The 16,254-nt window shown below is 46.7% G+C and overlaps 1 protein-coding gene across 6 annotated transcripts; it reads left to right on the top strand.

The window, feature by feature from the left end:
• The first annotated feature begins 1,182 nt into the window (after positions 1–1,182).
• Positions 1,183–14,747, top strand: LOC118789845 (N-acetyllactosaminide beta-1,3-N-acetylglucosaminyltransferase 2-like). Of its 6 annotated transcripts, none has more exons than XM_036546526.1 (4): positions 1,183–1,255; positions 1,367–1,489; positions 11,115–11,252; positions 12,756–14,747. In XM_036546526.1, the coding sequence occupies exon 4, from the start codon at positions 12,770–12,772 to the stop codon at positions 13,967–13,969; it is 1,200 nt and encodes a 399-aa protein (XP_036402419.1). In that variant the 5' UTR covers positions 1,183–1,255; positions 1,367–1,489; positions 11,115–11,252; positions 12,756–12,769; the 3' UTR covers positions 13,970–14,747. The 6 variants fall into 6 exon arrangements, with proteins under 6 accessions (XP_036402419.1, XP_036402415.1, XP_036402416.1 ...); XM_036546522.1 differs by having other exon boundaries at positions 12,752–14,747; XM_036546523.1 differs by lacking the exon at positions 1,367–1,489 and having other exon boundaries at positions 12,752–14,747.
• Positions 14,748–16,254: the final 1,507 nt, after the last annotated feature.

The raw sequence follows: 16,254 nt of genomic DNA, 5'->3' as shown, positions 1-16,254 counted from the left end.
AGAGATTTACCGGAGAACTAAAACGCCACCTCTGTGGTGTGAGAAAGCCACCTCACAAAGGTCTCCAGAAAGCACTCCTTTCCAGGGAATGCTTTCAAAGTAACCATTCCAAATGATGTCATTGCACACAGGAATTCCAAAACTGTGATGCTCTTTAGTGTATCCGGGCTTTTAAAAGCATGTCTGTCTAATATTGCTAACTAACATAATAGTTAAAATGGTCACATCAGCATATGCATACCTCCCTTTCTGCAGTCTCCTTGGTCTTTATTCATACTCTGAGGGGCAGTTACCTGTTCTTAATCCCCAAGAGAACACAGCTACCCAGAGTTTATTTAACTTTGCAACTGTATGTGGAGCTTCTTAACATTTATGGGAATGTCTGCACGGTGTTGGGTGAGATGTTCCTGCTGGCCCTTTGAGTCCTGGCAGGTCAGCACATTCACACTGCTATTCCTTCTGTTTCACCAAGTCCCAAGCACCAAGACGGTATTTGCGTCTGACTATTACTATTTATCACTGGTACATGATGCGCCATCCATGTTTACATGGCCGCAACATCAACACGGGCTAGCAGGTCGTGTGGACAGCATTGCTTGGACGTTTTTGAACAGATCTGTTGGTCTGAAGCAGTCCCCTTTTCACGTGGGAAACAGACCCAGGTTCCATTCATTCTTACTTGTTTGGCACTACAAGCATACTAGCAAGACGAATCCCTCAGGGGTAGCTAGTCATTATCTGTCTCAGCTTATGCCGAGTCCGGAAGTGGCGCGTCCTCCAGTCGCGTCTACATTACTGTCGCATTCGCTTGACGCTAAAGTTCATCTCTTCAGTTACATTGGTAGCTGTGTATTTGTAAGTTATAGTTTAAAGTCCCTGCCCATCCAAACCGTCTGCTGGGACGCAACACGATAGCATTCGCTTGACGCTAAAGTTCATCTCTTCAGTTACATTGGTAGCTGTGTATTTGTAAGTTATAGTTTAAAGTCCCTGCCCATCCAAACCGTCTGCTGGGACGCAACACGATATCAAGACATTTTGTTCCAAGACGGCTCAGCCGCGGTGTTTCACATCCTAAATACTCACGCAACTCCGCCCTTTTGCTTAACATACAGCCACGTCACGTGTCTTTCTTTGAGGAGGAGCGGTGTCTTTTCCTCTCCCATCGCAGAATGACCGAGGTGAAACCAGTGGATCTTGCCAGAATCTCGCTTTGGCTGCGTGGGATGTGGAATATTCCTCAGTAGTTACTAAGGTATCGTTAACTTTTACACAGATGCGGAGAAACGCAAACGGCTTCCGATGGCAAATGTTTGACAGCGAAGAGAGATGACTTAAATGAAACTTTTCTCTACTTTGTCGACAGCTTAGCATCTGAAGGAACACCGCAGTCCAACTTCCACGCCAGAGTGGAAAATAGGCTCTCCTTTCCAGTGAGCTTGCGGCGTAAGGATGAGGAGGAGTTAAGGTTGTTTCTTTAATCGGCAAGGTATTTTATGACCACGTTACTCCTTTTTATCCTGAAAATGTGTGATGAATTTGAATTATCAGGCAGTAGAAGGCATGTGGTGAGCACGTTAGCCAGTATGGTCTAGAAAACAAGCGGTACTAGCTAGTTGGCTAAGTAACCAAGTCAGGTTTTAGTACCAAGATTTCATTTTCACTGTAACCACCGAACTGGCTAACCATAATATGGCAATAAAGGTGTAGGTTAAGCAGTTACAGTTGTAGGAAAATTTCGAAAAGGTGTATTTTATTTTCCTCTCCTTACGAAAGGGTTTTACCCGTTAGCTGTCTGGTGATACTCCGATTTGAAACATCACTACTTATCTAAGGAAAATGTGTCCATGGTTTTAAAAGTTTAAGTTTGATAAGTTGTAACGATATTGATTAATAACATTAAATATTATTAAGTGTTAGGGCCAGTGCGCTAATTATAGTTACACATGAAAACCGGAGAGCGCTCGAAACCGTGCGCTTTCAGCAAAACACGCACACCTGCCGAAACGAAAGCGTGACGCGTCATTCGACGGATAGAGAAACCTACATTGTTTCTCGCTTTTGGGGTTTTTGCGTTTAATTTAACCTTAAATGCAGCAGAGGTGTGTGAATATTTACCATTTGCCATTTATCGTTGTAGTTAGTCGGTTTGATCTCCGCCGCTTTAGAGCGAACTGGTGAAGACTGACCGCCTTTATCTACCAAACTCTTGGTGCCGAAGTCGTTGTCCCTCTTAAGCCTCCTTCGATTTGTTGTTCGAAACATATTTAATAACAATGAAATTCGAGTGTTTAATAACACTGAAACTCGAGCTATAGTATAGCGTTACTGTAGGTAGCTTACAATAGTCAAGTAGATCGAGTTTTTCAATAGGCCTAGCTACATATTGTAATTTTGTTTTGGTGTTGACACATTTGAATACAAATGTAAACATATATGTGTGTGATGTGCCTTAGCTAAAACTTTGAATAACCTATCACTTAAAAAGAGTTCGGTTTACCAGTGATATGTCACTCGTTATTCGATACCTATATGCTTGTTCCGGCGGCTCCTACGGTATACACTAGCTATGTGTCTGTTGCATTGGTCGCCCTGTAGTTCGCACTGCTGGCTCGTAAGTCAGATTTAGAAAATGTTAGAACTTTTGTCACGGTAGATTATGACGAGAAACGGTAGTTTGGCTGGGTGGTGGATTTCTCCCATCTCACATCGCTGAGAAAATGAGCTTCCTCCATCCAGCTGGACCAGCTCACTCACCGTCAATCACCGTAATATCCAGGAACGGGCCATGTATCTGGGTTGTATCTGGGAATCAGGTCTTGATATGTCACAGACCCTTTAGCATGAACGGGGAGAGCTTTCCACATGTTTAAAGAGAGCGTGGGTAAAGCTTCTCATGTGATGTGCATTAGGATTGCAAATTGACTTATATTGTGTATATATTTACTGAATCGACTTGCTACCCATACCCCAGTTATTAGTATTAGTATTGACAATATCATTATAGCTAACTTAAGGCATCCCACTCTGAAATTTACTGTACTGTTAAAGTAGTTCTCTGTGTATATGAAAATATAAAAACAAACCTCAGAGGCCACAACTGTAAGGGCCAAATGAATTAATGTAAATGTAATGTAAATGGTGTGCCAGGGGGGAGTTCGGCAGGAGCGGCAGTGTTATGAGATTCTCCCCTCTGTGGGAGAGAGGGGGAGGCTGAGCAGGTGGGCGGGGGCAGAAACAGCCGTGGCACGGATGTGGTGGTGAGGAGGTTGCAGCGTTGAGTGTGTGTTCAAGATTAGATTAGAGTTTGGTTATCTTAATTGGCAAATGGGTGGCAAGCACCAAGCAACATCCGCTACCGGCACACAAGCTAAGGTCACGTCACCTAAAAATTGCGTATGTGATGCAAACAACAAAACTGAAACACAGCGTTACTGTAGACATAATTCTGCTCAATTACAGGCACATTGTTAATCACAAAAGAGCATATTTAGCCTGATTGAGTAGGAAAGCCAGCTTTCACTGTCCCCTAGTCTGATGCACACTGAAATGTTTCAGTGTTTACAGTAGTTTATGGTATCAGTGTGCACATTTATTGACCGTCCTAAGCTGAATGCAGTGATAAGGTTGTCTGAGAGGTAAGGAACGTCATGACAATGATATTTCAACCATCCCGAAATGAAAACTCGTAGAATAATTGCTTCAGCTAGATGGTGTTTATCCTGGGCGCATCCCAGTAAAAACTCTCTATCCTCTCACTGTATCCCACACCCCCACTGCGGTGTTTTTAGGTTGTAAAACTGTCACAGATGAGCCAGTGAAGCTAATTTTAGACCTTATACTTCTGATGCTGTGTTGTGTGTTCTCTTGGTTCAGCCTTTTCGTCGGTGTGAGCAAGGTGGTATTGAGAATTTGGGTGTGAATCAGTGAAGCTCGGATCACGGTGCAGTGATGCAGAAGGCCTTGGGAAATAGTGTTGGGCTTTTGGTCAGTGCTGGCCTGTGGGAGTCATGCGCTCGGGTGCAGTCACTGAGGAGGAAATGACAGCATGCACCATGAGTTGCATTTCTCAGCCTCCACGCTGGGAAAATGCGAGTAGGAAGAGTTAGGGGTTATTACAGTGTCCCCGGAGATACTCTGTATGAGAGACACTCACTAATAACACCACCCAGCAATTCATAATTACGTTTCATGTCTGTTGTAAACAAGGAAAGCATATTGTCATATTTCAGGATATGCTGCGCTGAATTGGAACTCTGAATCTTGCCTGTTGATACTGGGTTTTGTTGTCAGCAGTTTCTTTCTTGGGTTTCTCAGACTGCAGTGCTGACAGGTCTGATCTTCCCTGAGAGAGAGCGTTGTCCCTGAACTCCAGAAAATGTTTGGATTGAGTAGGCTACATTTTAGCCCTTTTGGACTCAGAGTTTAGAATCAGAATAGAGTAGAATCGGAAGAATAGATAGGAAAGAGTAGAATCAGTAGTGCTAACCCTGTTAGAATCTGATTCTAAACTCCGATAATCTAAGCAAAAGTGTTTACTCTTCAGGTTTTGTGAAGAGCATGATTCAATCTAAGAATAAGATATTAAGCAAATGAATTAAAATAAGTGTAAAAATTGCAAGGAAGGAACAGGGCTTAGCTTATAACCTGAAGGCTGCTAGTTCGATTCCCCCTTGGGCTACTGCTGTTGTACCCTTGAGTAAGGTACTTAACCAGAATTGGCTCAGTAATTATCCGGCTGTATAAATGGATGGCATGTAAAAATTGTAAGCTCTGGCTAAGAGTGTCTGCTAAGCAAATGTAAAGCAGTTCACACAGTGTCACAGGTCACAGGTCTGCCATTGCTGAAGTGAAAAAAGAAACTTTTTATAAATTTATTTACAATCCAAAGTAACTCTTCCATAAATTCATAGTTTAGGCATATGGCCGGACAGCTTAGCAGCTGGAAGGAAGCGTAACTTCTAAGGAACTCTGAATAGCCCACTGAGGTGCTTCTCTTGAGGACATTTTGCCAAAAAAACACTCAAACCTAATGTTTTTTAATGAATGCTTTCCGAAGCGTCCTGCCCACATTCTGCAGGCCATTTTTAGCTCCCATGTTTGGGAGATAAGTTAGTGAGGAATGACTTCTGTCTCTAACTGAGAAATTGTTTACAATGCCAGTAATTCTTCAGATGCTCTCTCTTTAGTACAATTCAGCTGGGAAGCATAAATGGATTATTTTGTCATACAGCACAGTCCTTGGCTCCAGGACTGTGCCTTAAAACAAAATTTGGGTGGGCAGGCTATTTTATGTTGGCTTACACTGTGTATCCGGTTTGGAGTGGTGATGAATGGATATTGAGGAAACCCAGCCAGTGACAGTCCCTGGAGGAGCCAATGCCACCACTGCTGTAGCTCAGTCATTTTCTCAGAATTAACTCTCCTCCTCTCCTCCTGACAGCATTTGCACTGCGTTTCCTGTGACACTGCAATTGTTTAATTCAAGAAGACAATTGGAAAGAACTGAAGATGTTTTGTAAGAATAACTAATAGCCTACTCTAGTTGGCTGGAACATACCAGCTAAATGACATTTAAATAAATTTGGGTTGAAAATCCTTATTTGCTTTTAGTCGTTGGAATTGTTTTTACATGCAAAGTTCTGGTGTGTGAGTAAAAATGCACTGGGAAACCAGTCCCTTGCCATTCAGTAAGCCTTCCACTTAAGCTGTAAAATAAAGAATGGCATGGTAAATTTCAGAGTTTTGAAGTCATCCTTTAACTTTTATTTTCTTAAACAAGCCATTAGCATGTAACTGGGTGTCACCTGTAAACCAGCATCACTATTTTTGAAATGCTTTTTTCGCAACACTGGAACATTTTTATAGTGATTATGTTCTTATAATGTACATGTAATGCATAACTTGTTAAAATTTGGAGTTAAGTAAGGAATGTCTGCAATTCACCAGTACTTGTGAAATGGTGAAGAGCTGGATTTTAAATATATTTTCCCCGGGTATGCATTTCCTATGAACATTTCCACCTCTATTTTGTGTTCACGGTTGCTATGAAACAGAGTTGGGTCTCTGCTGTACAGAGAACAGTCCTTGTCATTATGGAATGTCTCACCTCTATAAATGGGACAGGGTCCACTCTCACTGTGCTGCTGTAGGTTGTCTGTGTCAGTTGGGTAGAATGGCGAAGATTAGAGTGGAGGCAGTGCCTATTGGCACTTACAGGTTATCAGCTGTGTGCATTCAGCTTTTTTTTAGCTGCGTTTTGAGGTGGGTGGAGATGCCCTGTGTGGGACAGTGTGTGTGCCTCCCACTGAACTGTAGATCATCAGGAGTGGTATGGGACAGACGGTTTATGCACTTTATGCTGATGTATGTAAATTTTGGCCATTTCTGAGTACTCGGTTTGCTTAACCACGTGTGCTACGGTTAACAACAGTTTAGCCCCGTGGGGCCAAGCTTGGCAGTCCAGTCCTGCAAAGGACAGTTGAGGCATACTTGCGTGTTTCTTTTGCTTCCCCATCCCGGGCGGTAGCGCGTTCGTTTTTCCGCGTTCGTGACTAACTCCGGAGCGGATTAAGACCTGGACCCCTCTGAACACCGGCCTGTCATGGCGGAGGTGGCTGAGGTTTTCACTGCATTCCGCAGTGAGCAGGTGACTGCTGATTCTCTGCCTGACTATGTGGCTCATCACAGCTCTGTCTGTATGACCTGCATTGCTCACCTGCGCCTCATTCAACAGCATTTTCAGGTTTCCTGATTTAATTATTCTGCAAAATGCTTGAGAGCATTTCTTTAATATGGGGGAATGCACGTGCTGTCCTTTCGTATGTGCAGGCAGTGTGATCAATAAAGACATTCGCCCAAAGGCCATGACTCCACCAGCCTGCAGCCATTTTGCAAAAAGAAGCACAGGTTAGAGGTGTGCAGTCATTTTCATAGGCAGTTTGCTTCCTCTTAAATAATAAAGAAGTCATTCTTTCAAACCATATATGCCGTTTTGGCTGTTAATATTCAGGCCCCTATGATTCTTTTTTTTTCTTACCGCAGTGTATTTTCCACACGTTTGCAGCCCTTCGGCTGTCAGTAAGTTCAGGTAATGCACGGTTTCATTCCAGACAGGTTTCCGCACGTCAGAATGCCTGAGCCGTGGCCACACCCTGGCATTCGGGGAGGGGTGAGCTCGCAGTGCAGAAGGTTTCGCACGCTGCACGAAGTTTTCGTGTGGCTTTGTGACCTCAGCATGACGAAATGTGCAGGCTGGGATCCATTATTTCTAGCTTGGTAATGCACCATAGAGTCTTTCCGTCTACGGTCACTCATGTTTGTATCAGGCTCATGAAATCGGTACTGGAAGTGACGATCTTTCTCGTCGCCTTGGCTGTAGGCTGACAGGCAAGCTCTTGCATGCTGTGCTAACACTAACACAGAAGAGGTGTCTTCAGAGGAATCAGCTGTACTTAATGCTGACATTTTACAGCTGTGTAGTTTTTTTCTCTCCTCTTTTTTTTTTTTGTTCTCGTATGTTCCCCTCACCTCTGTGTGAGTCAAGCGTGCTCAGAGGCCGGCTCCTGGCCGAGCAGACGCGGGGTGTGTGTGTTTGCACGTGCGTGTGTGTTTGTGCTGGAGATGCTGTTGGCTTTGTCCGCCTGCCTTCTCCCATTGGGCAGGTGTGACACGTGGCTGAATGGAGCGGTGAAGGACGCTGCTCTGCTCTCTTCTGTGAGACGCTCAGAAGGGCCGCAGCCCTGAGAGAGATGACGTCATCTGTGCTGATAACGCCGCCGCCTTGGCCACATGGGGGCGGGACAGGGGCATTCCTCTCCTGCTTTTTTAATGTTACTGCATCCTTAATAGGTCATATTTTGCTTTTCCTCCCCGTAATTCAGCAGAAAGGTGTCGCCGGAGAGAAGGCTGATTGCTCCATCTTCGCAGTGAGCCTTCCGGTTTGCTGTGGGCTGTCGGCTCATTTTATATGCGTCAGGGGAGATGCGGTCATATGCACAGGGTGGTGTTTACGGTTGTTCGGCCTGGCTTTGATTCAGCAGCAGACGCACTTGTCACGCCATGATAGGATGTTGTCAGCACGCTGGACCTCTCAGACAGTCACTTGTTGGCACAGGTCCTGTGGCTTCATGGACGGCTGGCTCTCTGTCTGTGTACAGGTGTAGCCGGGTCAGGTCGTTCTGGTTGTGACCTGGCTGCTCCTGCTTCCGACGCAGTGATCCACTCCATTTCTCTCCTCTCTCTCTCTCTCTCTTCCGTTCTCTCTGACTCACTCTCTGGCCCTCCTCGTCACGCTCTGGCAGCACCGTGCTCTCTCCCTCCACGCTGCCTCTGTGTCTGTCGCTCCTGCCCTCTCTCCCTGGCAGCACGACAGCCACTGTACCACAAGGTGACGGTCACATTACCAGCTGCGTGTGATTGTGATCGCCACGTGGAGTGTGTGTGTCCTTCTCTCTCTCTGCACCTCCCGCTCTCTCTCTCTCTCTCTCTGTGTGCTTTCCGCTCTCTCTGTCTGCCTCCTGCTCTCTCCCTCTCTCTCTCTCTCTCTCTCCCTCTCTCTCTCTCTCTCTCTCTCTGTGTGCTTTCCGCTCTCTCTGTCTGCCTCCTGCTCTCCCGCTCTCTCTCTCTCTCTCTCTGTGTGCTTTCCGCTCTCTCTGTCTGCCTCCTGCTCTCTCTCTCTCTCTCTCTCTCCCCCCCCCCCCCCCCGCTCTGGTTACCGCGGCATGCGCCACACGGTGTTGGCTTCATTGCCACCATGGTTCTGCTTCTCGAGGAACGGCCCTGTTCAGGGCTGAGCCGGGGGCACTGTGACAGATGGACAGGAAGTCGTTGGCACCAGGTGTTCCTTTTTATGACTCAAAGATCACAGTGCATTTCATTCTCATAAAACGTTCCAAACGATGGTGTGGGTGCACTGCAGACTAATGCTAATGTGAATGCTGTCTCCTGTTTAAGAGCATGCACAGGAAATTCAGTCAAAGGCTGAGAGAGCAAAGCCTCGTCTGGAGAAGGGAGGGGCTGAAGTTGGTATGTGCATCCTGTGGTGACCCTGTCCACAGATGGTGTTCTTCTAGCGAGGCTTTAATTCAGTGAGGGGTTGGAGGTCGTCGTACCTATTGACAGCACCTCTTTGGATGAGACCACCTTGTTGGAGACACCTGCCTGTGTTTTAGGCAGTCTCTTCTCTGGAGTTGCAGCTTGTGCCACTTTTGATGTTTGCTTTGTTTAATTATTGTTTGAAGTTGATGGTGCTTTTACACAGTGGTTTGGGTGTGGTGTCTACGGTACCACCTTTCTTGTTGAGTGGGCTGATTGTGCTGAGTTGAGTTAAATTCTACACCTGACTGAACCCAAAAACCACAGGAGATGAATTTCCCAGGTTGACAAACTGATAGCCTCAACAGTGATGTGAAATCTGATGAATAAGAATTTTGTTTTCTGCCCACTGTAAGCTAGCTAAGAGAATGTTAACCTGCCACCTGCAATGAAGGAATGGAACGCTTTCTTTCTTTAATACTTCATGTGCCTTTTAAAGCACACTCGAGGTCTATGGTTTCTTTAGCAACGAGCACATTCTGTGTGCATTTTTTGCGTCGCTTTACCATTCCAGAACACAGAATTTAGAATACAGCCTTTGGTCAGGTGCTCAGTGGTAATTACAACATTGAGCTTGCTCGTTATGTTTCGACATGGTTCTCCACAGGACGTGGTGAGGGTGTCGGAGACTCTGGCCTGACAGGAAGGTGAGAGAGAGACAGAGTTATGCTTATGTTAGGGCCCAGTGGTTTGCCCTGTGTCCGGTGGGTTAATTATTCACTGTAGGAGAGCGCTGTGTCCAGGCTGCAGCCTGTCTCTGTGGAATGTTCACCTTCAGCGGTGTGACTCAGGAGTTCGGAGCCAGCAGCGTCCCGCTCAGCGAGGGCCTGCTTGTGTACACTCACCTCCTGTGTTTGACCGTTCAGATAGTCTTCTGTGAAAGTGCACAAAGGGGAGTCAAGCAAACCCTCCTGCCAGCGCCGGGCTCATTTCCACAGGCTGATACGGCACGTGGAGCTGCCCGTGTGTGTGTGCTCACATTCAGGGTAGTTATTGACAAAATACTGAATGCTGAGTGCTTCCTGAAACTTTGGCTTTACAAAAACAAAAACTCACTTCTGCTTTTGTTTTTTTTATATTGCTGTTACCAAGGCATCGCCCTCAATAATACCCAGTGAAAAGTCACACAGCAAATGTTATTGATCTGTTGCGGAAGTGCAGGTTGGCGCTATATCACACGCTGAGAGGGAGAAAGACAGGGTCAGGGATGACTCCTACTTTTTGCTGGTGGTTGGAAAAGCACAAGGCAGGATGTCTGATCTCAGTGTGTTTTTTTTTTTTTTTTTTTTTTTTTTTTTTGCTTCAGGATTGCTTTTTATGTTAAACTGTTGCAGTTGTAGCTTTTACAGCCGTTTCCCACGGGGAGAGGGCGTGACATCACTCCCACAGCTGATTGACATGCTGCTATACCGGTCGCCTTCATTTCCACGAAAACGAGAGGAAACTCTGTGGGACTGGAAAATTATTTGTGAAAGTGCGTTTTATTCTCCCAGTGTCTGGTTCAGTAGGATTACTGCGTGAGACATCATCGTGGGAGTCACCTCAGGTTTGTGTTGCTGAGCTGGTTACTGGCTTTGCGCGCGTGAAATGGCGGTATGTTCAGCGGGAATTGTGAGCGCTCTGCATTTGCGTTAGCCTCGGGAGCTGGAGTCCAGCTGCTTCGATGGCCGGCGGCTTCAGGGGCTCTGTGGATTGCAGTGGCAAGCGCCTCGGGCCTCTCCTGTTTGTCCCGGTCAGGGCGTCGCCTCTCAGCTCAACAGAGCCCGTCTGGGTCTGTTGCGGGGTGTTTTTTCCGAGGTACCCCAGAGGTCAGTCCAAGGCCAGCGTCCTCTCCGTCCCTCTCTCAGCGTACTTGTTTTAAGGTTAGCTGTGATGGCAGCTGGCGGAGGGGGGGTGGGGTGTTTGTGTGTAATTAAGGCTCTGTTGTGAACAGTGTGTTCTGTGGATCTGCTGTTTGCCCAGCCCCGGCCAGAGCCCTTTCTAAATGGCCTGCTGACGTGTGGCTGTTTTGTCTCCAGGTTGCTGCTTCTCTTCGGTGCGATGCACGCTCTGCCCAGGTGCAGCTGCTGACGATGGGGTAAGGTCCAAGTGAGCGCAGCGGGACAGATAGAGACTACAGCACCTGCAGCAAGCGCCACGACATTCTCTGTACACAGGTAAAGAGCAGGGTGAGGTGGGCATGGTGTCCTTATTATCCGATTTTACAGGTTTCCCTTCATTAACTAATGCTGGGCTTTTATTTCTGCCTTTTCTGTCCAGTACTGTGCATGCTGTGTAGATTCAATGATTTATAAATCGTGTGGATGGCTCTTCATGCTCTCTGTGCCTGCTGTATGAGCCAATCAGCATGCTATAAAGATCAGTGAATTTTCACAGTCTCTGTACAGTATCAATAAATAAGACAACCTTTTCAGCACAAATGACTGGATCATTTCTGCTCTACCTTCAGTCATCAGCTCAGTATTTTCCAATTAAAGGCAGATCCCAGACAAATCCCTTGTTAACAGCGAGCGGGGTCAGAGCCATGCCGTGGGTTGATGTAGCAGAGTTGCTAGGAGGCAGAGGGAATTTGGAGGGAGGGGAATGAAGAGAAGGGTAGAAGTAAACCAGAAAGAGGAACAGGAAGTGTCCCGACAGTCAGGTAAACAGCGCTTATGACTTTGCATCTGAGTCAGTGTATAACATTTCCGTTTGACAAATTAGAAATTCAAAGAACAGATTACCGAGCTGAAGCATACATGAAAACTCAGCTGTACTCACAGAAAGGAAATTATATATTCATCCCGTGGAAACTGCTAGCGGTGTATCTGCTTAGTTTAGTAGAGTGACACAGAGTGTCATTATGCGTGATCTGTATTGCACCGTGCCACATATTGAACAGGGGTTTGTTGTCATGAGGTAGGGCTGATGTACAGCCTTTAACAGGGTTTAACAGCCTTTTGCCATATTAACATGAGGTAATCATCTACTCTGTTATTCATGCTGTCTCTGCTGAGGGTACTTATTAGCTGAAAGATGAGTAGAGTTTGATTTTCTGAAAGGTAGCTGGTTTGCAGTAGACTGTCTTGTAATGGACACTAATTGGAGTCAGGAGGACTTTAAAATTGAGGACCCATGACGTCTGCCTGCCTGGAACTGCAAAAAATCTCAGAACAATAAAGAATCGTTCCAGGAAAATGAGCTCGCTCACGAGTGTTAGGATCAATTAAAATTTAAAGCCAGTTAGTGGAAATGTTGTGTACATTCCATTTCTGAGGAACAGTGTCATCTTGTGGTCAGAAAAAGCCTCACTGATGAGGACTATTAACGTGTGGTTTCGAGCTACACGCTGTTTATTTCCCTGAAATGCATGTTGAGCTTAGAATACTTTAACCAACTCCGTTTGGTAAACGTGAGACATGGATCTTCACTGTCAGTGCCTTCCTGTTCTCCTCTAGGACTCAGAAGCTCTGATCTGTCATTTAATACAGGTGTGAGGAGTGCATTAGAAGAAGAACAGGAAGTGTAATGATAAAGCAGCTTGATGGCTGATGTTGAGTCTTTGATAGAAAACGAAGCGAAACTTGTGTTGAATGTAAGTCAGCTTGACAGGAGAAAAGCGTCTGTCCTCAGCGGTCCTGATTGAGTTTGTTCCTCTGCTCCCAACCCCACTCAGGTAGAGAGAGGTGCAGAGATGGCCCAGGCACGCAGGAAGGTGAAGCTGCTGGGGGTGATGATGATGGTGAACTTCTTCATCTACATTGTGGTGGAGGTGGCCCGCAGCAGCAGCCAGGGCAAGGGCGGCCAGGACAAGGTGCACATACCCACCGAGAAGTTCTGGAAGAAGCTGGCGGTCAGCGAAGCCTACTGGAACCGTGAACAGCAGAGGTTGGATTTCATCCACAACCCCATCTTGAGCTCTGAGAATGGCTCTGCCTCCGGCCTGCCGGACTGGCTCAACCACACGGCCGACCGGAACTCCTGCGATCCGGACCTGAGCGTCACCACACAGGTGAAGGACTACAACTCCCTCCCAGCGCGATTCAAGGACTTCCTGCTGTACATGAGGTGCAGGTCCTACCCCATGGTGGTGGACCAGCCCCACGTGTGCCGGGACCCGCCCTTCCTGCTGCTGGCCGTCAAGTCGCTGGCGCCCCACTTTGACCGGCGGCAGGCCATCCGCGAGTCGTGGGGGCGTGCTGGCAAGCTGGCCAATCGCACTGTGGCCACCGTCTTCCTGCTGGGAAACGCCACAGCGATGGACCACTTCCCTGACCTGTCGGGGATGCTGCGGCATGAGAACCGGCTGCACCGTGACCTGCTGCAGTGGGACTACAGGGACACCTTCTTCAACCTGACCGCCAAGGAGGTGCTGTTCCTGGACTGGCTGCACCACCGCTGCCCCGGTGCCAGCTTCGTCTTCAAGGGCGACGACGACGTCTTCGTCAACACCCACCGCATCCTGGACTTCCTGGCCGGCCTGCCCCCCGCCAAGGCCAAGGACCTGTTCGTGGGGGACGTGATCACTAATGCCGGCCCGCACCGGGACAAGAGGCTCAAGTACTTCATCCCGGAGAGCCTGTACGTGGGGCCGTACCCGCCGTACGCGGGGGGAGGGGGCTTCCTGTACTCGGGCGACCTGGCCCTGCGTCTGCGGAACATCTCCGCCCGGGTGCCCCTGTACCCCATCGACGACGTCTACACGGGCATGTGCCTCAGGAAGCTGGGCCTGGCGCCCGAGAAGCACAAGGGCTTCAGGACCTTCGACATCGAGGAGAAGTACAGGAGCAACGCCTGCGCCTACAAGAGCCTGATGCTGGTGCACAGCCGGACTCCGCAGGAGATGATCAAAATCTGGGCGTGGCTCAGTGACCCCGATCTCAGCTGCCAGTGAGGGAGGGCAGCTGGGCACAGCTTCTTCAGGGGTTTGCTATCAGAGGAGCAGTGAAGATGTCGGCAGCTGAATTAATTTTCGTTGTTGGTAGATGTTGCTGTTATCATACTACTCATTCCCCTGTGTTTCTCACAGGCCGAGAGCCTGGTAATCTTAATACTGCTGTACTGTCCGGCAAGGAGATTGAAAGAGAGTGGTGTCTGTGATTCATTTAAAGCATCAAAGGCATTCTTACCACTCTCTCGTTTGTACTTGATTTTAAAGCAGACTGTAAGAATGTAGAGTTGCACAGCTGACTGTTCTGTCTGAGGGCATGATGGGATGTATAATGGGGGTTTATGGGTGTATGAGGGAGAGCGCTATACAGCAGACCAGCCTTGGCTGGTCATGACACCTGCAGGTGCAGGCCGGTCTGTTCCAGGTTACTCCAACCCTCTCCCTTTAGCCACCAGTACACCCGGTAACACAGCAGCTTGGCTCACAGGTGAATGACTCCTGTCCAGAGTCTGTTGGTGGCATTTAAAAGAAATGCTGAGGACCTTGAAGGGCTGGATTTGTGTGGGTTCATGTCACAGTGCAGAATGTTACTTTTATACCAAACAGAGAAGCTTCTCCATAACTAGAAAGACATCTTCCAGCAGTGATGGTGAGGTCTTGAGCTTTAGTCAGTGTGTTTTATGTTATTTTTTTTATCAATTTGCGCCCACATTAAGAACAGGGGATAGGTAGGGAAGATGGTGGGAAAGCAATACTGCTGTACTGTTATTTCAAATTGAAAGTTTATTAATATTCAGAATGCTTTTTGTACTACCCCAATAAGTAGGAGCTATGGAAATTTTCTGAACATTGCTGCTGCTGAATTGCCTGCAGGTTTTGGAAAAAGGTCAAAATCTACAAGAGCTCAACATGCTGGATTGCAGTACATTAAAAAAACTTCAGTATTAAAATAGGCTACATTTACATTCTGTGGCTCCACTGCGGTGCAAGCTGTGTTGCCTTCAGGATTGCCATGGAGTGAGCCGAGTTACTTCACTGCTTTGGCTGGCATCCAGGGCAGTCTTATTGGAAAAATCTTGGTTGCATTTTTCTTTCATTTTTGAAACTTGATGTGTGTTTTTGTTGTTTTTCTTGTATGTAAAATTGCAAAGGTATACATCCATGTAGTTCTGAAAACAGGTCAGGGAGATTGCTGGTAAGCTTTTTTTTGAGTGATTGTTTTGTGAATATCAGGATGATTTTTAATTGCCAAGGATGTTTATTTGTATATCTGGTATCCTTCACAAAGAGCTGGCTGTGTGTTTCGTCTGTCTCTTTTATTGTGCTCTTACTCCATCCAAGCTTTTGCTCTGTAGATGTTCACATCTGTCAGTCTCTGTCAGCGTCTGGCCCAGGTGCTTTTCTTTCATGGTGTGAGTGAGGATTCCACCCTTTTCCCCGCTATGACTCTCCTGACAGCCTCAGGTGACAGGATGAAAACACCAGGTCAAAGGTCAAGAGCCTTCTGCGGGCAGGCAGGTGGAGCTGGTTGCTGGTCCAAGCTTAACACCTGGGGACGCCTGCTGGACAGGTGCAGAATTACACCTGAATAAATTTTCTGTGTTCACTTAGGTGAGGATGGGACACGATTGCTTTGTACACTGGAGCTGTTTGTCAGTGTCCAGCGCTCTGAATATTACACTGCAGAATCGGACTGTTTTTCTCTGGGTTGGGCTGAGCGGGTGTTTTGCATTTCTCATCGGGACATGTGGTGTTCTGATGTCTGAGGGCTATGCTGTACATGTCAAGACCAAAATAATGTCATGCCTGTGCACTGTAATGGTAGCATCAGGGCAAATGTTTACATGTGTGAAGAAAAACTTGTAAAATACAGGAAAAAATATATTAATATTACAGTTGTTAAAGAAAAAGGAAATATGGTCTATGCAGTTAATGTGTTATGTATGCAGTCATATAATTCCATCAGATGTGTGTATAGCTTGATGTTTAAAATTTTAATGAAGTCTGTTCTGAAGAGTCCCTAAAATTCAGAAATTTGATTTTAACCACAAAAGAAATAAGTCCTGTTAAAAGTTTGACCTGACCGTATTTGAGAAAAATCAGGCTGTAAAATGTTTAATGGAATGAAAATGGCAGTATTTGCTCACAGGTGCTTTGGCCACAGTTTATATGTGTAAAAATAATGACTGTAATTTTGGGCACCAGGCGTTAATAGCTGTATATGATTGCACCATTGGGTTCTCGTAGGGCACTCTAAAATAATGGGTCTCTGTGCTCACGTAGGTGTG

This window comes from Megalops cyprinoides, chromosome 15, assembly GCF_013368585.1.
Source record: "Megalops cyprinoides isolate fMegCyp1 chromosome 15, fMegCyp1.pri, whole genome shotgun sequence".
Lineage (NCBI taxonomy): Eukaryota > Metazoa > Chordata > Actinopteri > Elopiformes > Megalopidae > Megalops > Megalops cyprinoides.
The sequence above is the reverse complement of the archived record's forward strand: the minus strand, read 5'-3'. Positions and strand labels throughout refer to the sequence as shown.

What these genes read in the sequence shown, in the direction of transcription:
- LOC118789845 (XM_036546523.1), top strand. Translation starts at nt 12,770, where the DNA reads ATGGCCCAGGCACGCAGGAAGGTGAAGCTGCTGGGGGTGATGATGATG.